The 23,222-nt window shown below is 35.7% G+C and overlaps 5 protein-coding genes across 7 annotated transcripts; 2 read left to right on the top strand and 3 right to left on the bottom strand.

Annotated features, from left to right (window-relative positions):
• Positions 1-1,906: 1,906 nt before the first annotated feature.
• Positions 1,907-12,342, bottom strand: LOC105436038 (putative receptor-like protein kinase At4g00960). The gene is made up of 9 exons (XM_011660211.2): positions 11,745-12,342; positions 5,590-6,979; positions 4,119-5,497; positions 3,823-3,945; positions 3,573-3,697; positions 3,266-3,476; positions 2,900-3,137; positions 2,635-2,785; positions 1,907-2,562 (listed from the first exon to the last, which is right to left on the bottom strand). The coding sequence occupies exons 3-9, from the start codon at positions 4,915-4,917 to the stop codon at positions 2,233-2,235; spliced, it is 1,977 nt and encodes a 658-aa protein (XP_011658513.1). The 5' UTR covers positions 4,918-5,497; positions 5,590-6,979; positions 11,745-12,342; the 3' UTR covers positions 1,907-2,232.
• Positions 6,534-7,655, top strand: LOC116404520 (cysteine-rich repeat secretory protein 38-like). The gene is made up of 3 exons (XM_031887053.1): positions 6,534-6,541; positions 6,797-7,463; positions 7,533-7,655. Exons 1-3 carry the CDS (start codon positions 6,534-6,536, stop codon positions 7,653-7,655), a joined length of 798 nt encoding a protein of 265 aa, XP_031742913.1.
• LOC101207389 (cysteine-rich receptor-like protein kinase 10) lies at positions 7,764-15,564 on the top strand. The gene is made up of 13 exons (XM_031887052.1): positions 7,764-7,938; positions 8,033-8,243; positions 8,359-8,596; positions 8,843-8,993; positions 9,085-9,395; positions 11,014-11,031; positions 12,256-13,067; positions 13,520-13,627; positions 13,718-13,920; positions 14,111-14,321; positions 14,428-14,665; positions 14,770-14,920; positions 15,014-15,564. The coding sequence occupies exons 1-13, from the start codon at positions 7,843-7,845 to the stop codon at positions 15,320-15,322; spliced, it is 3,057 nt and encodes a 1,018-aa protein (XP_031742912.1). The 5' UTR covers positions 7,764-7,842; the 3' UTR covers positions 15,323-15,564.
• Positions 15,565-16,346: 782 nt separating this feature from the next.
• Positions 16,347-19,575, bottom strand: LOC101207636 (cysteine-rich receptor-like protein kinase 10). The gene is made up of 7 exons (XM_004134918.3): positions 18,572-19,575; positions 18,193-18,330; positions 17,973-18,112; positions 17,652-17,862; positions 17,315-17,552; positions 17,090-17,240; positions 16,347-16,908 (listed from the first exon to the last, which is right to left on the bottom strand). Exons 1-7 carry the CDS (start codon positions 19,500-19,502, stop codon positions 16,585-16,587), a joined length of 2,133 nt encoding a protein of 710 aa, XP_004134966.3. The 5' UTR covers positions 19,503-19,575; the 3' UTR covers positions 16,347-16,584.
• A 525-nt stretch (positions 19,576-20,100) lies between these two features.
• Positions 20,101-23,105, bottom strand: LOC101207884 (putative receptor-like protein kinase At4g00960). Of its 3 annotated transcripts, XM_031886769.1 has the most exons (7): positions 22,260-23,105; positions 21,895-22,050; positions 21,661-21,800; positions 21,343-21,553; positions 20,996-21,233; positions 20,696-20,846; positions 20,101-20,608 (listed from the first exon to the last, which is right to left on the bottom strand). In XM_031886769.1, the coding sequence occupies exons 1-7, from the start codon at positions 23,086-23,088 to the stop codon at positions 20,279-20,281; spliced, it is 2,055 nt and encodes a 684-aa protein (XP_031742629.1). In that variant the 5' UTR covers positions 23,089-23,105; the 3' UTR covers positions 20,101-20,278. The 3 variants fall into 3 exon arrangements, with proteins under 3 accessions (XP_031742629.1, XP_031742627.1, XP_031742628.1); XM_031886767.1 differs by having other exon boundaries at positions 20,101-20,846; XM_031886768.1 differs by having other exon boundaries at positions 20,101-20,846; positions 21,895-22,047.
• Positions 23,106-23,222: the final 117 nt, after the last annotated feature.

Raw genomic sequence — 23,222 nt, 5'->3', positions numbered from 1 at the left:
AGGACAGAACATATCTTTTAAAAATATTCATACTTACATAGCTTAGAAGGTGTTCTGTATTTTCCCCATCTTGGAAGCAACTGTTCTTTTGGCAACTTACGATCTCCAAAGAGAATAACACCAAAACTGAAAACATCTGTTTTCACAAAAAAAAAAAAAAATGCCCGTAACAGCGTGTATTCGGGGGCCATATATCCTCTTGAAATAAGAAATATTAAGTTCAATATTTGTCTCAACCTTGTAAAACAGCCTAATTTTGAAGAAAATATGGGAATTGAACGTAACAGAGTTCGACAGTTTTTAGAACTTACTATGTTCCCTTAATCTTGCTCATATCACCATCAGACTGATGGATCGAACATAACCTATTCCAAAATCAGTGATCTTTAGATTTAGCTCTGCATCTAATAAGATATTACTAGCTTTACGATCATGATGGATAACTTTGAATCGATAATCTTCGTTCTTCTCAAAAACTCATAGATGAGGAGCCTTTCGTTCTTCTCAAAGCAAAAGCCAAGAAGCCGAACCAGATTCCGGTGCTGCAACTTAGCAACCAGTAAAACTTCATTCTTAAATTCGAAGTGAACCTGTTGCGAACTTTGAGCTAGCCTTTTCACAGCCATTTCTTGTCCATTGAAAAGCTTACCCAGAAGATACATAAACAATAGTAGAATCTTAGAAGTCTTCTACCCTGTTGGAACAAAATTCTATGCTTTGACATTTTAAGATACTTCAATTTCACTCGTTGCCTTATAAACAACAACAAATTCTCCTTGTCCAAGTTTATTTGAAATAGAAAAGTGGTCTGTTGCTTCTCTAATTGTCTTAAAATCACAATGCAAGAAAGTGAGGATAATGTCATCATCACTATCTTCACAAGTCACAAGTAGTATGTGACACGAGATTAGAAACTTAGCAGAACTTTACTCTTCCAAATATGATAATTATGACAAAGAAACATTAAGCTTTGAAGAACATACCAACGGCTAAAACCAAAACAGCCACAAATGGGAGAACTATTACAATGGTAGTGATTATGGTATTCTTCTTTGCTGAAAACAATTGACATCTCTCTGTTAAATTCTTGAACTAATTTTTTTAAACAATAAGGTTCTAATTAATATTCCTTTTTTTTTTGTTTTCTCGTTGAATCCTAGCGTCCATTGTAGTTTATGCAAATAAGGTGTGCCTAAACTACAATGTGATCCATGCATACTTTCTGTTAGAAATAGTGGACTTAGGTCATGTTGAAAGCCTAAGAATAGTGAAGATTTACTTTGTCCTAATTTTTTATTAGTAGGCTCTACTTTCAACATTTCCATATAGAACCTTCTGAATAAGCATTATCTTTCTAGCTATCCAGTAATGTGATCAGGTTCTGCTTGAACAGATGTTTGTGTATTATTTGGTGGTTTGTTATCCATGATATGTATTGGGGTTCAAGTTCCATTGCACCAAATATAGGACGACTTGAAAAGCGTGGCATACTGTTGCCATACCACACAATTGCTTCTTTCTGCTTAGGACATGGATGTGTGAGAAACTATATATTAAGGCAGCTTTGACAAACATCCGGCTCCGTCTCTCCTTGGCAGAGGCCAATAACGTTTGCTGATTCTGAGCTTTGACCATAGGAAATTTTGTAAAAGTCATTGCCAGTATCTTCGGCAGTGACCATAGGAATTTTCCCTTACCACGAAACAAAAAAAATGCATTAAAAGTGCGAACTTATTAGACTCTCTTACACTAGACTTGTAATTTAACCTTTTTTCCAACTAATTAAAAAGTTAAATGACAAATGATGTGATGTACTTATTTGTTAACTTAAATTTTTTCATCTATAACTTTTTTAGAAATATATATCAACATTCTATCCACATCACCTTAAAATTGAGACGGGACATTTTTTCTCAATATCAACATTTAAAAGCCTTGATTAGAAATACCTTAGAGTTATTCTTATTTCTTGACAGAAAATCACAAGTTCAGCTAATGGAGGGAAGTTGGATAGACGATAGACCACGTTAACAGTTCTAAATTAAAACAATCATGAAGTTCAGGTTATTCAAACTAAAAATGAAAGATTAAAAGAAAAAAACTAATATACATTGACAGTTTTTTTTTACTCTGTACTATAAAGACATGGACTAAAGAGCTATGCACATGAAAAGGTCAGCATTGCCTATTTAAATAAATGATAAGTTGAGGTTGTTTCTTCATTCCAAGTCTCTAATATGGGTTAAACTGGTTTGATGATTCTTCTTCAATAGAAATGCTCGCAGATGGGCTAAATTGAGAACCTTCTGAGCAATTAAATGGCTGTGCAATGTTTGATGATTTACTATGCAGCAAAAATCCAGGCCGTGATGGTGTAGGAAGAGTGAAGGAACTGCTATTCAGCATAAGAACAACAAAAGCCATGGTTGGTCGGCTATCTGCATCTTCTTGAACGCATAATAACCCTAGATGAATGGATCTTATGATTCCATCAGTGCAGGTTCTACTCAATATTGGGTCTATAATATTTGTAATTGTTCCTTTCGTCCAGTTTTCCCATGTCTGCATTGGCAAGATTGTGTTACATTTGTAGGAAAAGAAAGAATGATGTCCATTAATAATATTAGTACTTACATAGCTCAAAAGATGCTCTATATTTTCACCATCTTGAACGCTACCGTTCTTTTGGCCACTCACTATCTCTAGAAGAAGCACACCAAAACTAAACACGTCTGATTTTACTGAGAAATGCCCATATAATGCATACTCTGGGGCCATGTATCCACTTGAAATAAATAAATACTTTTAAGTTCAATAATTGTTTGTCTCATAAGAGAAGCTAATTTTTTAAGAGAATTCAATTACTTGACTTTTTAAAAAAGGGAGCAAAAGGACTTACTATGTTCCTTTAATTTTACTTGTATCACCATTGGATTGATTGTACGAACACAATCTTGCCATTCCAAAATCATTAATTTTTGGATTTAGTTCTGCATCCAATAGTATATTACTGGCTTTAAGATCATGATGGATGACTTTGAATCGAGAATCTTCATGGAGATACATGAGGCCACGACTGATGCCTACTATAATTTTGTAACGTCTTGGCCAGTCCAAATATTGGCGCTGCATTGGATCTACATTTTCATTTAACAGGAATATGGCTTGTTTAGCTACTACAAGCAACGATAATGTGGATTTTCTTTTTACCAAAAAAGTTCACAAAATGATGCTCAAGAACATAGAACAGAGTGCAGAAAAGTACCGAATATCAGACGATCTAGGCTTGAATTAGGTAAAAACTCGTAGATTAGAAGCCTTTCACTTCTCTCGAAACAAAAGCCTAGAAGTCGAACCAGATTCCGGTGCTGCAACTTAGCAACCAATAAAACTTCATTCTTAAATTCAAGGTCTCCCTGTTGAGATCCTCGAGCTAGCCTTTTTACAGCCACTTCTTGTCCATTGAGAAGTTTACCCTGAAAGATAAAAAGCAAAACCAAATATATTAGAATTCATCTATCCTGATGGGACAAAATGCTACAGTTGTGTTCTATTTCTTTTCAATTCATTACCTTATAAACGATACCAAATCCACCTTGTCCAAGTTTATTGGCAGTTGAAAAGTCATCGGTTGCATCTTTGATCGTCTTAAAGTCGTATTGCAAGAAGTCCACAGAGTTAATATCACCATCACTAGCTTCACAAGTAGTGTAGTGACAAGAGATTTAACAGAAAATCATACTTTCAAGAAGATAATTATACCCATAAAAAAGGGGGGAGGGGGGAAAGCATTAGTCTGTGACAATAATAAAATAATCTTACTCTCCTGTCTTCCCCTCAACCTTCTGGATCTCCAAAAGATAAAGATCCCGGTGGTCAAGAATACCAAAAGCGCCACAAGTGGAAGAACTATCACAATGGCACTTTGTATTTTGAACTTCTTTCCTGGAAAAAAAGGCATCTCTGGAAGCTAAATTCTTGAACTACTTGTTAAAATCTTTTTATCTTGAGGATGTATTATTCAATTTTTGTAAATACATTGCTTGATTCTTGGAAGCTTGAGAGAAAACAAAATATAGTATTGAAAAGGGCAAAAGTGACATAGGCATTAACCATACCCTCCGTAGACATGGTACTAGTTGAAGGAGTAAATACTAATAGTGGTGGTGGCGGTAGCAGTGGTGGTTGCAACTTAGGAGAAAGCTCAAAGAAGATGTACGGTTCATATCTGGCATGACAGCTGGGTAAAAAAACTTCCATTCCTTCACTACAGCATGGTGGGATTGCTTGTAACGCTGACTCTAAGCACTCGTCACATTGTAGCTGAGACAAGTCAGGTGTGCATTGCATAAGCCCATATATTGTCCAGAGACTGTGTGCACCTATGTCTCCACTTGCATACTTCTTTAGAGAACCACCTGTAGAGGTATTCTTTTTCAAGCTATCCAGTAATAATTTTAACTTCTGGCTGAACAGAGGTTTCTCTGTTACATTGATTGTCGACCACATGAAGATATTGGGTCGAGTATCCATTACACCAAATAAGGAATGGTTTGAATAGCGAAGCATGCAGTTGTCAAACCACCCAATTGCTTCTTTCTGCTGAGGACATAGCTTTTTCAGACGATGTATAGAGTCAATGAGGCAGCTTTGACATACATCAAACTTAACATCGCCTCGGCAGAGGCCAATAGCATTTGCTTTGTCTAAGTTTTGCCCGTAGGAAAAACTGTAAAAGCCATTGCCAGTATCTTTGGCAGTGGCAATGGAGGAAAGGACATGATCGAGGTTGGTCTTATACGTACTGATGCTGGTGAAGTTTCCACTATCATACAAACAGTAATGGCCGACGAAGACAGGTGGACTGGCACAAACTCTGGCAATGAAAAACAAAACAAGAGGAAGAAAGAATGCCATGTACTACTATTGGCAATGAGTACGAAAGAGCTGCAGAAACATCATTACAAGATTTTGGCTTTTAAGTTCAATCTATCAAATATTTAAATCTGTTAGGACTTGGAATGATCATAAAGATTAGTTTTTGTTTGACCAACAAGATACAAATTTTGGCTTAAACTACTGATCCGTTGCTTTGTTTATTGCCTTTTATTTTATAAAAAGTTTGATTCTCTACATTACATTATTATGAATTCCAAAACTCACCAAGTTTCGTCTTTCTTAAACTAAAGTTAAAAACTGAACATACAATTGAACAATAGGGTTATTTAATCCATGTAAATATTCATACTTATTATGGAAAGTGCGTTCATGGAGAGAAGAATTTCGCATTTATTTTATATCTAAACATAGTCAATGAGCAGAATCAGGAATGCAAGAATACGTGAAATATTGGCTATAGAATCTTCATTGTCAAGCTTTTCAACCATTACGACTGACCTAATTGGAAAGATGAGGAGTCTCTTTTGCTACAAATTGTATTGCTGAAATTTAAAAACGAACCATACAATAGGAATTAGTCTAATTTCTGGAAGCATTCCTGGAAATAAGAAAAAGTAAAAGTCAGAGCTCAGTCCGGTCAATTCCATTGAATAAAATGTCTTCGGTTCTGATAAAACATAGAATCTCTACCCAAAACCAAACTACGATTCATCTCAGACAGATGCAAATTCAATCAATCTTCCTCCAGATCTGTTCTTTAGGAATTTCACAGATTTTTGGGCAAAAGCAAGAAGACCATGAAACTTGGGTTTCAGTGAGTTGAGTTAGTAACATCGAATATCATGAAACGGATTCATTCATTTGTAAAGCTAGGTCGTCATTTTTTCTTTCTCCGTATAATCAACCAAGAAATTCAGTGTATCCTTATCATTTTTTTAGGAATGTTTTTAAAATTCAAATCAAAATATGATAACTAAATAGATAGATTTGGCTACTCAATCATCCACAATCAACTATACTTAGTATCATTACCATAATATGAAAGGTCTACATGATTGGAGTCCCATTATTATATTAAATTTAAGGTAAATCATATAGACCGAAATTATGTGCTATCTTAATTCAAACTTTCATAAAAAAGATAGTCGTTGATGTTGATGGGAAGGAAGAAGAAAATTGGTTGAAAACTTTTCAATTTTGTCGTTATTATTTTTCAGAGAAAAGTCGTATACCAATCGAGAAAAGGGTCAATGGAAAATGTTTTTCTTCTGTGTTTAAAATCTTACAAACATCATTTTTCAAATATTGGCGCCCCCACCCACAACCACTTCCCACAAGAACCTTTTGGTTAATTATGAATTTTGTTGCCTTGAAGAAATCTGAATGCCATTACTTTATGATTGTCATTTAAAAGAAAAATCTATATCAGCATTCTCAGAAGAAGTCCAACGAGTATTAGGTCCAAAAAGGAAGGTTTGGTTCCAAAGTTTTCTTAACGAGTATTAGGTCCAAAAAGGAAGGTTTGGTTCCAAAGTTTTCTTCTTGACACACGTGAGGATTATTTGTATTGAAAAGTAGTGATAAGTTTCTTTCACTGCAAATAGTAATTCTGAAACTGTCAAATGGAAAAACATATGGACAGGTTAGTTGGTTTAATTTGAATAAGCCAAAATATTTTGGGCTCCAGATTCACTTCATTCAAACTTATTCAACAAAATACCTTCATTTCAATATATAATCACATCTCTCTCAACTCATCATCCTCATTTTATTCATTTTGAGCAACCTGAAAACTTAAAAAAACCATGATTCATTTTCTCATTCAAACACCTTCTTCTTGGCCTTTAACTTTACTACTTTTGATTTCAATCTCTGGATTCATACTCCCTTGTTGTAGCCAACGTTATTTATCCTGCTCAGGAGCCAACACAGGTCACCCCAATCTAAATTCAAACATCAATTTCCTATTGGATTCCTTGATCTCTCATGCTTCCTCTCGCACTTTCTACACTGAGACCTCTAATGGAATCCATGGCCTCTTCCTCTGCCGAGGGGATGTTCCCAATGAGACTTGTCGTACCTGCATCGAAGGGGCTAGTCAACAAATCAAGGTCGATTGTGCATCACAAACAAATGGTACCATAGGCTTTGATGAATGTATGTTGAGATTCTCAGTTGTGAACTTCTTTGGAATTCTGGAGATGTCTCCAAGAATACTACTATATAATAGTCTGAATCAATCTACTTTTGAAGACCGCGATTTTGTCGATCTTGCATTGGTGTCTAATTTAGTAAGAGATGCTAAAAATGCAAATTCGATGTTCAAGGAAGGTGAGGTAAATATAGTGGGGGTGGATCAGAGATTTGGATTGGCACAGTGTACAAGAGATATTGGTAAGCGTGATTGTGAGATTTGTTTGACAAATTTAGTGGATTATGCAAAGGGATGTTGCCTAAGGCAACGAGGATGGAGAGTTTTAGCCCCCAATTGTAATTTAAGAGTTGAGGCCTTTCGTTTTTATGGAATTCCAACTCCATCCTTGCCTCTTGATGAAGAAGGTGAGGTGAAGACATTCAGTTTATTTTCTTGTCTGTCATCAAATTTTAAAGATTTTTTTATCTAATGATAAAAGGGAATGCACAGGAGGGAGCAGAACAAGGATCATAGTCATCACCGTATCAACAGTTGCCGCGACTGCAGTTCTGCTAGGCCTATTGCTTGGCTCATTTTTATGGAGAAAAAAGAGACGGGGTAAGAAGACTAAATCACTAAGAAAAACAATGTACTTGCAATAGGATTTTGATTAATAAGAACAAACATGGTTTTTTCATTCAGAGATGGACAGAAGTGACGAGTTTCCTTTGCGAAATGGATCAGATCAACAACCAGTTTACTCACTAAGGCAACATTTTGATGAAACAAATCATGACAATGATGGAGATATGCATTACTTCAACTTTAGTACTCTAAAAGCTGCTACAAATAACTTTTCAGATGTTAATAAACTTGGAGAAGGGGGGTTTGGTCCAGTTTACAAGGTTAGTGAATCAGAAGTTTGAGATATAAGTTTTTATTACTATTATTTGTAAGGTGTGTTAGAACAACCATATGACGATATCATTAATTGATCAGGGAAAGCTGATGGGTGGTGAGGAAGTAGCAGTGAAAAGACTATCAACAAAATCAAGTCAAGGACATGAAGAGTTTAAGAATGAAGCAAAGGTCATTTGGAAGCTTCAACATAAGAATCTGGTCAGGCTCTTGGGATGTTGTGTTGAAGGAGGAGAAAAACTTCTAGTCTATGAGTACATGGCAAATACTAGCCTTGATGCTTTCTTGTTTGGTTAGACTTCTTTCTCTCATATAATTTCATTTTCATTCCCCATACACCTTTTTCTAACCTCATGGAAAGGTAGAATCCATGTCATGTGCTTTTACTGATCTAATTTCAATAGCAGATCCATTGAAGTGCAAACAACTTGATTTTCTCAAGCGCGAAAACATTGTCAATGGGATTGCAAGAGGAATTCTCTACCTCCATGAAGATTCTCGACTCAAAATCATCCACAGAGATTTGAAAGCAAGCAATGTACTATTAGATGATGAGATGAACCCAAAAATATCAGACTTCGGAACTGCCAGGATATTTGGAGGCAAGCAAATTGATGCCAGCACCAATAGAATAGTTGGAACATAGTAAGTCATGTACAGTTAGTAATCCATTCAGCCATACGTTCATCTATATATAAATTCCTGAGTACAAGTAAAAACATCTCCATTCATACGAGAATTTTAAGCAAGTAAGCTTATACTTAGATTTATTGTACAGTGAAGATAACGAAAAGTTGGTTATCCTAACAGTATACTAGGCATATAAAAATGAACTAACATTGTTTTTCTTTCACATCCATTGCTCATTAATTGTAATTATCAATCTTGTAGTGGTTATATGGCACCCGAGTATGCTATGGAGGGAGTTTTCTCAGTTAAGTCCGACGTATACAGTTTTGGAGTTCTTATGCTAGAAGTGATGAGCGGGAAGAAAAACATTGGTTTTCTGAACATGGACAGAGCACAGAACCTTCTGTCATATGTATGTATGGTTTTGTTCTTTATCAAACATAAACTTTGAAAACTCTCCTCCTTTTTTGTGATGGCTGTTTAACAAGATAACGATTTAACAGGCGTGGGAGCTTTGGAGTGAAGGAAGAGCAGAGGAAATGATAGACAAGAACTTGAGTGGAGAATGTCCTGAGAGTGAGGCTGTAAAATGGATCCACATAGGGTTGTTGTGTGTGCAAGAAGATCCTAACATCAGGCCTACCATGTCAATGGTTGTTCTAATGCTTGGAAGCAAATCGATTCAGCTTCCTCAGCCATCAAAACCTCCATTTCTTACAAGTAGAGGGTCTCTAAGTAGATATCAATCTTCGACAACTGAAACAGGAACAGGGTTACACACCACAGATCAGTCATCTACTAGTGCTTCTATTTAGCCATAGCCATCGGTCTTAGCATGTATTTTTTCTCATTCTTTCTTTTTCTTCTTGTAATTGATGCTCGTATATAGTTTGTCTTCACATGATTAAATCTTCCGAAAGTCATTGCCTTTGAGAGAGGTTGATAATTTCTTTACATGATAAAGTTTCTTGCTAAATTTATATTTACTTGAATGAGCGAAAAGGTTACCTTAAATCACTTTACTCGTTTGTGACTAAATTATATTTTAAAGAGATATTTTTAAATATAGCAAACTAAACTAACTTAATTACAAATATAATAAAATTTTATAGATGTGCAAAAGGACTAACACAGTTGTTTATCAAGGCATCAACTCATCAAAATAGTTAGTCTAGTATTCTTGCCACTCACCGTTTTCTCAAGGCACTAACACATCAGAATAGTAACCAAATAATAACCCCCCAGAGATTTTTCTCTAACTTCTTAATATTTTAGACTAATTAAGTCATACTTGGTTTGATTGGCACTCCAAACCATCGGTACTACAAGGATTGGATTTTTCAATATATTTTTTTCATTTTCAAATCCTATTTCTTTTTCTGAATAAAAGTTTTGGATTCAAAATAAAGCTTAAGATAAATCTTGGAAAGTAGAAAAAGAAGCCTAGTAATAAATAACATTGCCATGTGAAACTACACAATTGCCTATAATGATCAGAGATTTGAACAAGGATTTGTTCGTTGTAAAATTTTTGTTGAAATGGAGGAAAACAAAATTACTTTAGAAAAAATATGAGGCCATCAAAATCTTGAAATCTTGATTTCAGACATTTTGGATGAATATTTTCTACCATGGTTATATTATTATCATCTTTGAGAGAAGTAAATGGATGAGGCTCTGTAACCTATTTCATCTTTGTGCAACACTATACGAACAGGAACTCAAGAAGAGGATGGGGAGAGCCCTTTTAGTTAACCCATCACTGATATCGAAGATGATGATGCTATCTAAGCTCTAAGGTTTATTACCTTTCACTTTTCACCTGGGTAAACGTGATCTAACTTCACAACACACTCTCTCTCAAGTTCTCAACCACCCCTCTCCTCCAAGAAATTAACTTTGTTTAATTAGACATTCACACTCCATCCTAAATTGTAGAAATTGTTATAAATATATATATATTGAAAGATAAGTTTCTTTCATACTACTTGGTATAATCCCCTCTGCGGAGCCGAGTGAGTACGGTTGCTCCTGAACAAGGCGATGGATCCTAGTAATGGGCAATTGAAGGAGGGCACCGACGTCGAAGACTGCGGTTGCTCTTGGCTCCATCACTAGGTTGTCGTTGGAGAAAAAAATAACAAGGAAGAAACAAGAAAGTATAGTATGGTCTAGGAATACACCAGAAAAGGAATGACACTCTTTTATCAAATTCAAATCCTTTTGTTTTTCAATACTTATCCAATTGTAACTAATAAATACACCCCAATTTAAACACAAATCAAACTTCTAACTTTATTACATTGCACCCTGACATGAAGTTTTGGATCTGCCACTCCTTCCCTTCCATATTGCTACTCATGCCGGTGTAGAAAGCTCCCCTTAACTACTCTGTACTTGTCGTTATAATTTGTGAGTGAGTCTAACTATAGCCGCGGTGGAAACAGAAGGTAAGGCAAAACATCAACTATCTTTTTGGCATTTATGGCATTAGCAATAGTTAAGTGATGTATATGTATATTTATATGTTGTTTATGTTGCAACACCAAATGACAATTTGAATTTCAATCTCAATTTGAAAACGGTTGGATGGTCATATTTTAAAACTTTAACTACCAAATAAAAACTTAATTAAAAGTGAGAAATATTTTGAACCAATAACCCCAACCATGTGACATAACATTTAGAAATTTAGTGAATAAATAGAACTTAACTTTAAGATAAGAACCAAAATATTTTTTTTTCCTAATATTTTTTCTAATTATTTATCAACTGTCTTAATACATATTTCTACTATATTCATTAAATAATCATAGTAGCTAGGCATGGCAGACTATTAAAATGGGTCCAAATTTATGTTGAATCATTAAGGTAGAAATTAGAATTAATAGATGGCCTGTGCATTGTCCGATGGATATACGACACAAATTACCATCTCAAAAATGAATGATTGAATCTCTGTCAGTTGAGCTAGAATTAATCACAAAACACAAACAATTCGTTATCTAGATTTTATGGGCTGATATATAATAGGTAGAACTGGAGTGTTGGAAGAAAAAGAGAAGGGAATAGTTTCACATCTAAAATTTAATTCCAGTTGAATTGGAAGATTAAAAAGAATACGATTTTATAATCTAATACTAGAAAGCATATTATCTCTTACAATATAATGCCGATGCAACCAATTTTCTGCGATGACTCTGCCCTGTCCACACGACTTTTACGGCTACCGGCGCAGCAATATTTCGCAGCAATTGTCAACCCGAAAGACCAAGGTTTGTTAAAAATGGATTCAAGCCCATCAAAATCATTGCATACAAAACTCAAGAGTAACGCAAATGGATATAGATTTTTCCGAGTGCTTGTGTGTTCAACATTGTCTTCTCTGATCACAAAGTTTTGTCATCTTTACTGCTTGAAGAAACTAGTCGAACGAGTCAATTGGTAAAATCCCACACGTATTCCTCATAATGAAATACATACTTACTTTCTTGGAAGAGTATTTAATATGGCCCCTCTAATTCTGAATATTCAACTTTGTATCAAACCCAACAGAACCCGCCATGATATGATGACTCGTTCTTTTGAACTGCAAATAAATGCTGAAAAGTACATCTAGACAAGTGGCTCCAAAAGGTAACCCCTGAATTATTGTACAGCTAAAGGTACTAAAGATATTTCAATCATCTGTTTTTATCTCTACAACAAAAAAGTTCGTTTCTTTATCAGCTTTTCCAAACCAAAATCATGTTCTGTTTCCTCGATTACAGATCTTTCCCAATTTCGTTGCTAATCCTGATTTCAATCTTTGGGCTCAGCCACTCCCATCATTTCGAACCCAAATATAGGTTCCACATCTGTTCAGCGCCAAGTAATAACATAACAAATGCTAATCTGGGTTCGAACCTCAGTGGCTTACTGAGTTCCTTATCAGAAGCTTCATCTGACAGCTTCTACAATATAACTTTCAATGGAATGTACGGTGCAGTCCTTTGTCGAGGCGATATTAACAGCGATAACTGTCACAGTTGTGTCAGTACCGCAAGCAAAGAATTAAGCGTTCGATGCTCTTTAAGAGTTAACGGCACAATATGGTACGATGAGTGTATGCTGAGGTACTCAGACAAGAACTTCTTGGGTACTGTAGAGATGTCGCCAAGATTCCTCATGGGCGATTCTGGGAACCAGACATCGCCGGATGATCGTGACATTGACGGACCTGATCTGTTGTCTCAGATGGCCAGTGAAGCTGCAGGGTTAGAGATGATGTTCAAGGCAAACAAGTTAGATAACCGTGGGACACGCTATGGACTGGTTCAATGCACAAGGGATCTTAACAGTAACCAGTGTGATACATGTTTGACGGCTCTGCTGGAGGAGATCAAGCTGGTTTACAAAGGGAGAGTGGGGTGGAGAATTTTGAGCCAAAGTTGTAGCATAACGTATGAGCAATATCTTTTCTATCAGCTACCAGATTCGCCTCCAGGTGATTCAAATGGCAGCTTCTTTTACATCTTTTGACTTGTGTTTGCATTTCTAAGCTGACTCATTTTTAGTTTGACTTCGTGTTGTGATCTGAACTTAGTTTCACATCAAGTAGAAGTGAAAAAGATTTTATCATATAAAGTAAGGATAACATTTCTATTAGTATGAAACGTTTTGAATAGAATTCAAAAGCATAATGGTTAGAACAAAGGTAGAAGTGGAAAGCGCGAGAACTTCTGTTGGCGTGGGACCAAGAATGTGGTAAAACTTGGGACTTAAAAACTAAGAAAATGAGTTCAACATGGTTAAATATAAAATAGTTCTCTTAAATTTATGGTGAGAATTTAGATTTTTATGGAAGCTTTCTTTCACTCGAAGTGTAATTTCCTTGTTTGCTTAGTTCTTCTACGTCTTGTGGCTTTATACTAAATCTCAAAATTGTTATCTAAACAGGATCAAGTGCGAAAATGATTGCAGTAATCACTGTATCAACAATTGCTGCAGTAGCAATTCTTGCTATTCTATTGTACTGCTTACATTTGTCCAGAAAGAGACGACAGGGTAAGAAAAAAGAATCTTTTGTGTTTAGACTGCACGTGCAAGGCTTTGATTAAAATAAAACATTATGATATATTAAATCCATACATCCAGATATGGACACAGGTGAACAAGTTCTGTTGCGAAATTTGGGAGATGCAAATGCCGCAGAATTGATGAAGCAGGATTTGCATTCAAGAGATAGAGACAATGATGAAGACATGCACTACTTCAGTTTCATCACCCTACAGGTTGCCACAAACAACTTTGCCGATGCAAATAGGCTTGGAGAAGGTGGTTTTGGTCCGGTTTTCAAGGTTAACTGCCGAATCCTAAAATTAAATATATGGAAATGGTATTAGGATAGTAATATGAATTTAAGAAGTGTCATAATGTACGTATAACAAAGAACAATTCTCTGTTCCTTTTGCTCAGAACTACATGTATCAGTTACCCCTGTGCTATTTGCTGCTTTCGTTCTGTTTGCTAAATTTTAAATACATCCAGGGAAAGTTGACGAATGGGGAAGAAATAGCTGTAAAAAGACTGTCTTTGAAGTCGAGTCAAGGTCACGATGAGTTCAAGAATGAAGTAATGGTCATAATGAAGCTTCAACACAAAAATCTGGTCAGACTTTTGGGATGCTGTCTGGAGGGAGAGGAAAAGCTACTTGTCTATGAGTACATGGCAAACACTAGTCTAGATGCCTTCTTATTTGGTTTGTTTAGTTTTCATTCTCCATATGCTTTTTTGGTCCATTGGAATCAAAACAAAAGATCATTATCAGGAAAGCTCATCTCCCTCTGGTTCATACTGCATTGCAGATCCAGTTAAAAGTAAACAACTTGACTGGGTTAAGCGCAACAACATCATCAATGGAGTTGCAAAAGGAATTCTTTACCTACACGAGGACTCTCGACTCAAAATCATTCATAGGGATTTAAAAGCTAGTAACGTGTTGTTGGATGACGAGATGAATGCAAAGATATCAGACTTTGGAACAGCCAGAATTTTTGGAGGCAAGCAAGTTGAGGCTAGCACCAACAGAGTTGTTGGGACTTTGTAAGTCATTAAGCATAAGATATTTCAACGAATAGAACCGTATGAATGAGTATAATTTGTTGTCAGTATTAGCATCTAATCCATCATTCTAATAACTTCTACAGTGGATATATGGCCCCAGAATATGCAATGGAAGGAGTGTTTTCAATAAAGTCTGATGTTTACAGTTTTGGGATTTTAATGTTAGAAGTGATAAGCGGAAGAAAGAACAGCGGTTTCTTCAAAGTAGACAATGCACAGAGCCTTCTAGCACAGGTAAATATTGTTTCCTAGTCCACGCTGAAATTCAAATTATCAGTGTTTATGTGGGCAAGATATTTACAAAACAAATCAATTGAACAAAATCAGGCATGGCAACTATGGAAGGAAGGCAGAGAAGAGGAAATGGTTGATCCGAACCTGGTTGGAGAATGCTCTTTAAGCGAAGCTCTGAGATGGATCCAAATCGGTCTGCTATGTGTCCAAGAAGATCCAAACATCAGACCAACCATGTCAATGGTTGTTCTAATGCTTGGAAGCAAATCGATTCACCTTCCCCAACCGTCGAAACCTCCATTCTTTCCGATTGGGTTCCCGACGTCAGCCAACCAATCTTCAACGACTTTACTGGGAACGGGATATCTCTCCAGTCAATCCTCTACCACTGCTTCTATATAGCTAACCATGGGTTTCGCAAATATTTGCACAAAAATTTAATGTGCCTCATGGATTACTTTACGTTAGATTAGAAATTAAGAACGTGTTTAGATTGTTAATATATAGTTGCCACTTTGCAATAGGAACTGGCTATGCTGTTCGGCTGTTGCTTGTCATTTTGCCTTAAAAAACAAAGTGACTAAAAACATTCCAAATTTGGCATATGAATGAGGGAAAATACACACCTTACTATATTTGTTTTCTTTTTAGTATTTTTTTCCCCTTCAAACTTAAAAACATGACAAAATAAATAAATGCAACTAAGATATATTGTTGCCAAAATCTAAATCAAAGTAATCTAATGAAAACTATAGATGAAGAAAAGGGAAATAATATCCTGACCTATTCCCAAAGAGGAAAGTCTCCGAGTATAAATACACCAACCTATTTACAGTTTTAATTAACCACTTAACTGCACATTATTATAAAATAAAAACAATTTCATACTTTAGCATTTTAGAAAACTATGTCTCCAAATAATACATATTTGTGAAAGGAAGATGTAGAAAAGCCTTCACACGAAAAGGTTCCCTATTATTAATGCGTTATTGAGTTCCTTTCGGTTTCGTTCTTTTCCAATTGAAAAATTCTTACATTTGCCTTTATAACTCCCACACTTCCATGGATTCATATTGCCTCCTTCCTTCTTCAATTGCATTTTTTCTACAAAAATTTCCGACTTAATTCATGATATCAATATTCATAAAGACCATGCCACATTATACTAGTTTTATTGGTTACGTAAATCATATCTAAAAAAGTCCGGGTGTATCTTTTGGTTGTCCAAATAAAAATTGTATAATCTTTTTCTTTTTAAAAAAAATCATATAAAAAAAGGAATCCATAGAATTTTAGATGTATTCTAAGTTACACCCATTATTGTCTTTACAAAATTATTCTTTAAATTTTGTGAGTATATGAATTAAATTTGGTCATATAAACGAGGAGGAATACAAAACTCAAATGGACAACCGTCCAAAAGTAATGGACTCAAATGATATCTTACACTTCTTTTAATAATGTATATATCAAACTCCCACTAAGTATTAGCACTCGATGGAATAACGTTGGAATTTTCATGAGCATCTACTCCTTTGAGCGTAACAAAAACTCAATTGACAAACATATTATTAATATTCTTGAGGTTGTCAATGACACTACAGTACATGAAGAACTTTCAAAATAACATATAGTTTACTGCCAAAATACATGACAACAAGTACTTAACGAGGATGAAGCTCTGTAATTGAAGCTTCGTTCTCTGAATGTTGAAGAGTTGTACTTTTAGAACGATTAGTCTCACTTGTGTTGGATCCATTGGTGACAATACTATCCATGAAGAATGCAGGCTTAGAGGGTATAGGGAGAGTAAGAGAAGAGCTACTTAGCATCATAACCACTGAAGCCATTGTTGGTCGGTTTGCTACATTTTCTTGAACACACAATAGTCCAATGTGAATGCATCTTATCATTTCAATTCTCGAACCAACACCAAGTGTTGAATCTATGACATTTGTACTTGTTCCTGCCCTCCAATTATTCCAAGTCTACGAAAAAGTCGACCACAATAGATATTTTATATGAGAACTTTGAGATCTAACTATCGAGTATAGAAGATTAAATTTAACAAGTAACTATTTTTTTATTATCAAAATCATCTAGCATTATTGTTTGTTGCTAAAAGTTGATTATGTACGGATATTTAAGAGAAGTAAATCAAATACTTACAAAGCTAGTGAGATCTTCTGTATTTTCTCCGTGGCTAAAACAATTATTTTTTTGACCACTCACAATTTCAAGAACCAAAACACCAAAACTAAAGACATCGGATTTTATCGAAAATTGTCCATGCGCTATATACTCAGGAGCCATATAGCCACTGCAAAAATGACGACAATAAATTTAGATTATTCAAAGGGTATATTGTAAAAGGGAAAAAAAATATGTACTTACTAAGTCCCCACAATTCTACTTGTATTGCCTTGAGTTTCATCTACTTCGAACAATCTTGCTAGACCAAAATCGGCAATCTTTGGATTCATTTCTTCATCCAACAAAATATTGCTAGCTTTGAGATCACGATGAATGATTCGAAGACGAGAATCTTCGTGAAGGTAAAGAAGTCCTCGTGCAGTGCCATTTATAACTTTGTATCGTCTTTCCCAATCCAACAATATACGCTTCTCAAAATCTACATGGTCATACATATATGTTAAAAACGTTGGTTTTACTTATATCAAAGAATGCCTTCTTCAATTTGTGTAGACCAAATAATGAACAAATGTCATACCAAATATGAAATGGTCAAGGCTGCCATTTGGTACAAACTCATAAATGAGAAGTCTTTCACTTCCTTGCAAGCAGAATCCCAATAGCCTAACCAAATTGCGATGTTGAAGTTTGACTACCAAAAGGACTTCATTTTTGAATTCAGCATCTCCTTGTTGTGAATTATGTGCAAGCCTCTTCACTGCAATATGTTGTCCATTAGGTAGCTTTCCCTGAAAGCATAAACATCAATTTTTATCACTATATATATATATATATTTCACTTAACACCATATGCTTTAACCCCAATTTAGTGCCATTATTCAATAAATCAATTTCATACCCTGTAAACAGCTCCAAATCCACCTTGTCCTAGCTTGTTTTCATTTGAGAAGTCATTTGTTGCATCTTTAATGACATCAAAATCAAATTGAATTGTGTTCACAATGCTAATTTCATCACTGGCATCTCCAACATCAACATCTAAAAATGTAGTTTAAGGTTTAAGACTCAGATATCAAATTAGAAATTTTGTAGAATTAAGGGTAACATAAACCACTCACCTCCAAAATTTCTTAGTAGTCCTTTCTGCTTTCTTTTTCTGAATTTCAGAACCAAGCAAATCCCAACAAGGAGAATGATGACAGCAGCGATGGAGACTGCAACAATTATAACTATTCTAACAGTATTGCTATTATTTCCTGCAAAAGATGAAAAGAAAATGTAAAACAGAAGAGACGGAGATAGAGATTCATGTGTTTTACTAAGAGTGTGTTAATTAATACATCAACTATTGGAAGGAGAATAGTTTATTATTAGAGAGAATAATTCATAATACAAGATGCTTATAAAGTTAAAAAGAGTTTATTTAGTGTAGTTTCTCTAAAGCTTTAGTCGGTGGATGCGCCTAAGTCATTCCAACATGTTTAAAGGTATTATTACCTTGTGTTGGCAGGGGAGATGAAGGGGGGAGATTAGAAGCTGGCGGCTGAAGCGGGAGCGGGGATGGGGGTGGAGAGAGAAGTGATGCATAGAGAGGGTGAATTTCATAACCGATTTGACAACTAGTTGCAATCAATCTTGCTCCTATGCTGCCGCTACAACAAGAAGCAAGATTACTTTGAAGCCGACTGAGGCAGACATCACAACTGAAGAACGACATGTCGGGAAAACAATCAACAAGCCCATATATAGTATAAGTATTCGGATTTTGAAGCTTCACATCTCCGCTTGCAGACTTCCGAATCGAAGTCCCTGATGCAGCTTCCACCCGCAGTCCATCCAATAAGTCTCTGAGTTCCTCATTGAAACCGTTCTGATCTGGGGCTACACGGGTGTTGTATAAAATTTGAAACGCACTCAAGTCTGTCTCATCGTGAACAGAGTTATTTGAGTAAAGAATCTGGCAATCGCCGTACCATCCTGCACCTTCCTTCTGGTTTGGACAGTTTTGTCTAATTCTATGAACTGAGTTATTAGCGCAAGTTCTGCATTGTTCCAAGGGACATCCTTTACGACAAAGAACCTTAGCGTTGGCTGTGTCAGGATCTTCTCCGGAGGTTGCGTTATAGAAACCGTAGTCGACCTGGCGCGTGTCGGTGATGGAATTGGAGGAGATTGAAGCAAGAACATGGTCAAGATTTTTCTCGAAAGGGCTGTTGTTGGTGTAGTTTCCTTTTTTTGAACAGATGTGATAAAAGAAGTCGGGCTGAGATGTTGTGGTTATAAACAACAATTGTGAACAAAGAGAGAAGAGAAGGAAAAGCCTTGATCCCAAACTCAAATTTCCCATATCCATTTTCTGATATAAAATTGAGAAGAGAATTAAATAATAGATTGAAGGGGGAGTTATGTTATGCGAGAACTTAACCATGGATGGATTCTGGGTCTTCTCTTCATTACTAGTCCTTACTCAAGTCAACTGACTCGGTCATCACTTCGTTCCATTGGAAAATTGTGATGGGAGAGTGATAGGCACCAATGGACTTTGATTTTAAGAGGGGTTAAACTTACAAATCAACCTACCTAATACTGACACGTCGCACATTCTAATGTGTAAATTCAGATTTTGTGTTTCTTTTTCCAAAATTTAGCCATTTCAATCTTTACTTTATTCCAGCTCATATTCAATAGATACCCACTTTATCTCATATTTATAATTAAATTAGGTTTATATTCTATCTTTTTTAGAGGATACCATTAGTCCCCCCGCATGCACAAATAACTTCAAGAAATGTGAAATTTTGGATGTTATACATGTTATGAAAATTACAAAACCCTTCCACGCTCCCATTTTCAATCTGATTAATATTATGTCGTTCAAAGAAATAAATTATTATTAAAAAAATCTCAATTTTTTCTCTTTTATTTTGAATAATTACTTAACAATACACTCAATCAAACTTTGTTGCAAATATACCAATTACATTCAAAATATTAACATATATACCAATTAAGAAGCGAATAATATATGAAAGAATGTTTTACTTACCTTTGGTGGCTCATTGAGCAACAAAAAGAAAATGCATATTGAATAATAGCTCATTTACATTTAATGTTTTGCTTAATCTACAATACATTAACCTCAAAATCAAAAGCAACTTTCAAAATAATTACATACTCTGCATAAAGTTAAAGATAATAATCTAATTAACGAGGATGGATCTGTGTAATTGAAAGGTTATTGATTGAAGGTTGAATGGAGGGGTTTCCACGCCTATTTCCATCTGACCCTGATGCTATGTTATTGTTGGTAGTCGCACTATGTAGGAAGAATGCTGGTTTACGAGGTAGAGGGAGACTCAGAGAAGAACTACTTAGCATTGTAACTACTGAATTCATTGTTGGTCGATCTACTGCATTTTCTTGAATACACAATAGTCCAATATGAATGCATCTTTCCATATCAGTCCTTGAACCTACCGTAAGGGTTGAATCTATGACATTTGTAGTTGTTCCTGCCCTCCAATTTGTCCACACCTTTAAGAAAAAATCACAATACTGTGTGTTTTTAGTTGCTTCAAGCGTTGTAGGAGAGTTTAAGAATGAAATGATCGATATACTTACAAAGCTTGAAAGATCTTCAGAATGTTCTCTCGAGTGAGAATTATTATTTTTTTTGCCACTCACAATCTCAAGAACCAAAATACCAAAGCTAAAAACATCTGATTTTACTGAGAAATGTCCTTGCTTTACATACTCGGGAGCCATATAGCCACTACAAAATTAATAACAATACATTATTGTTGTTGTTTTATTTAGTTCAACAATTAAGAAACCATTAACTTTAAGTTATACTTAGATCATTGACAACAATAAATTATAGTTCAAAATTGAAGGATTGGCAAGGAAAAGAATTGTACTTACAAAGTTCCAACTACTCTATTTGTATTGCCTTGAGTCTGATCTACGTCGAACAATTTTGCCATACCAAAATCTCCTATCTTTGCATTCATTTCTTGGTCCAACAAAATATTGCTAGCTTTAAGATCACGATGTATGATTCGAAAGCGAGAATCTTCATGAAGGTAAAGAAGTCCTCGTGCAATGCCATTTATGATCTTGTATCGTCTTTTCCAATCTAATTGTGTCCGCTTCTCAAGATCTACATCATCATCCATGTACGTAAAATCATTTGTCAGTTGCATGAGAGGATGTCTTTTACAATTTGTGCAGACAAAAAAAGGAAGAAGCTAGAAGAAGAAATGTTGAACCAAATATGAAGCTGTCAAGGCTGCCATTTGGTATAAACTCATATATGAGAAGTCTTTCGCTTCCTTGCAAACAGAATCCCAATAGCCTGACCAAGTTTCGGTGTTGAAGCTTGAGCACCAAAAGAACTTCATTTTTGAATTCAAGGTCACCTTGTTGTGAATTGATCGCAAGCCTCTTCACAGCTATAGGTCGTCCAATACCTAACCTACCCTGAAAAATATCATTAATAATTGTAAATTTTTAGTTTGAGTATCACATAAACTCATTAATTATGAACTGGCCATCATCGTTAGCAATTCTCTTAATTCATTTCATACCTTATAAACAACTCCGAACCCACCCTGTCCGAGCTTGTTTTCACTAGCGAAGTTGTTTGTTGCGGCTTTAATGCTATCAAAATCAAATTGAACCATCTCCACACTGCTAATTTCAGCAACGGTGTCTTCAAGAGATGCACCTAAAAGTAGGCTATTGTGTTAAAAAAATAAAAAAGAACTGCACAATGAAACCAAAATTGATCATATATATATAAAAAAACCAGGGAATCATACCTTCGAAGTTGTCTAATGGTCTTTTGTGCTTTCGCTTCCTCAATATCAAAATGATGAAAATGGCAACAAGAAGAATGATAGTAGGAACTATCGCCACCACAACGAGTACTGCAACACTTTTATTTCTACTTCTACCTGTACTGCTACTGTTTACTGCTTTTTTAAGGGAAAAAAAAAGCAGGGACAAATTTTAATGGGATTACTGTATGAAAAATAAGCGTACGTATGTGAGTAATTTAACTTTTAAACATTTTTTTTCACACCAACAAAAATTGATTTTATAAGAGTGATAAGAGTGATGTTAACCATTTTCAAATACGTTTTAAATTGTAAACAGTCGCAAAACTTTTCAGAACAAATGATACCTGGTGTCGGAGATGAGGATGGCAATGGCGACGGCGGAAGCGAAGGAGAAGATAAAAGTGAGGGATAGATGGGGGTATTGTCATAATTGAGTTGACAACTAATTCCAAATATTCTAACTCCCATACTGTCATTGCAACAAGTACGAAGAAAATTTTGAAGCCTATTGAGGCAGTCCAAACAATCCAAGTAAGACAAATCAGGAAAACAATCAACCAATCCATATACGATATCCACGTTTGAACTTGGAACCTTCTTATCTCCCCAAGCCGACTTCTGAACAGAGCTCCCCGACGCAGCCTCCCTCCCCAGCCCATCAAACAAACTGCGCAGCACCTTATTGAACCCACGTGGGTTTAGTGCTTTTTGAGTGTTCCACCTCACGTACTTGATAGTGGTGTCTAAGACACCATAAATAGAGTTGTTTGAGTAACGAATTTGACAATCCGAGTACCATCCCTCTGCTTCTCTCTGCTTTGGACAATCTTTAGTAATCCTCAGCGTGGAGTTATAAACACAGCTTCTACATTGCTTTAATGAAACGCCTCCACGGCAAAGAGCAAGAGCGGTAGCTCGATCAGGATATTCGCCAGAAGTGGCATTGTAGAACAAACCGTAATCAAGTTGGGTGGTTTTGGAAGAGATGGAGAGAAGTACGTTGTGGAGATTTTTCTTGAAAGGGCTGTTGTTGGTGTAGTTGGCATTGTTGGAACAGCTGTGGTATGTAAAGTCTGGCTGAGAATTGGTTGTGGGAAACATTGAGTGTTGGACGACGAGGACGAGAATAAAGAAGACCATGAAGAAAGGCGTTTCACAACACAAGCTTCCCATCTCTATGACGACCTTGACCTACATATTTTGTTAGAGTAAGTGGAGGAACGGTTCGGTTCGGTTATTGAACTTTTTATTATTACTAATGGTTGGGTGAAGGGTTCCACTCCATCTTGCCTCCTTTAATCACTTTT

Source organism: Cucumis sativus, chromosome 6 (assembly GCF_000004075.3).
Source record: "Cucumis sativus cultivar 9930 chromosome 6, Cucumber_9930_V3, whole genome shotgun sequence".
NCBI classification, from domain to species: Eukaryota; Viridiplantae; Streptophyta; class Magnoliopsida; order Cucurbitales; family Cucurbitaceae; genus Cucumis; species Cucumis sativus.
This window is presented reverse-complemented; position numbering and strand designations above follow the sequence as displayed.

Bases quoted from the DNA above. Each gene is read 5' to 3' on its own strand.
- LOC105436038 (XM_011660211.2), bottom strand. From the start codon at position 4,917: ATGGCATTCTTTCTTCCTCTTGTTTTGTTTTTCATTGCCAGAGTTTGT. The intron at 3,477-3,572 runs GTAATGAATTGA...TTTATCTTTCAG, and splicing joins GATTTGGTATCGTTTATAAG to GGTAAACTTCTCAATGGACA. The intron at 2,786-2,899 runs GTAAGTCCTTTT...ATTTATTTCAAG, and splicing joins AGTAAAATTAAAGGAACATA to TGGATACATGGCCCCAGAGT.
- LOC101207636 (XM_004134918.3), bottom strand. From the start codon at position 19,502: ATGGTTAAGTTCTCGCATAACATAACTCCCCCTTCAATCTATTATTTA. The intron at 18,113-18,192 runs GTGAGTGGTTTA...CTACATTTTTAG, and splicing joins ACTACTAAGAAATTTTGGAG to ATGTTGATGTTGGAGATGCC. The intron at 17,553-17,651 runs GTATGACATTTG...ATGACCATGTAG, and splicing joins CCTTGACCATTTCATATTTG to ATTTTGAGAAGCGTATATTG.
- LOC116404520 (XM_031887053.1), top strand. The intron at 7,464-7,532 runs GTGAAGACATTC...TAATGATAAAAG, and splicing joins CTCTTGATGAAGAAGGTGAG to GGAATGCACAGGAGGGAGCA.
- LOC101207884 (XM_031886767.1), bottom strand. From the start codon at position 23,088: ATGGGAAGCTTGTGTTGTGAAACGCCTTTCTTCATGGTCTTCTTTATT. The intron at 21,234-21,342 runs GTTCAACATTTC...ATGATGATGTAG, and splicing joins CCTTGACAGCTTCATATTTG to ATCTTGAGAAGCGGACACAA. The intron at 20,847-20,995 runs GTAAGTACAATT...TTAATTTTGTAG, and splicing joins AATAGAGTAGTTGGAACTTT to TGGCTATATGGCTCCCGAGT.
- LOC101207389 (XM_031887052.1), top strand. From the start codon at position 7,843: ATGCATTACTTCAACTTTAGTACTCTAAAAGCTGCTACAAATAACTTT. The intron at 8,597-8,842 runs GTAAGTCATGTA...TCAATCTTGTAG, and splicing joins AATAGAATAGTTGGAACATA to TGGTTATATGGCACCCGAGT. The intron at 8,994-9,084 runs GTATGTATGGTT...ACGATTTAACAG, and splicing joins CACAGAACCTTCTGTCATAT to GCGTGGGAGCTTTGGAGTGA.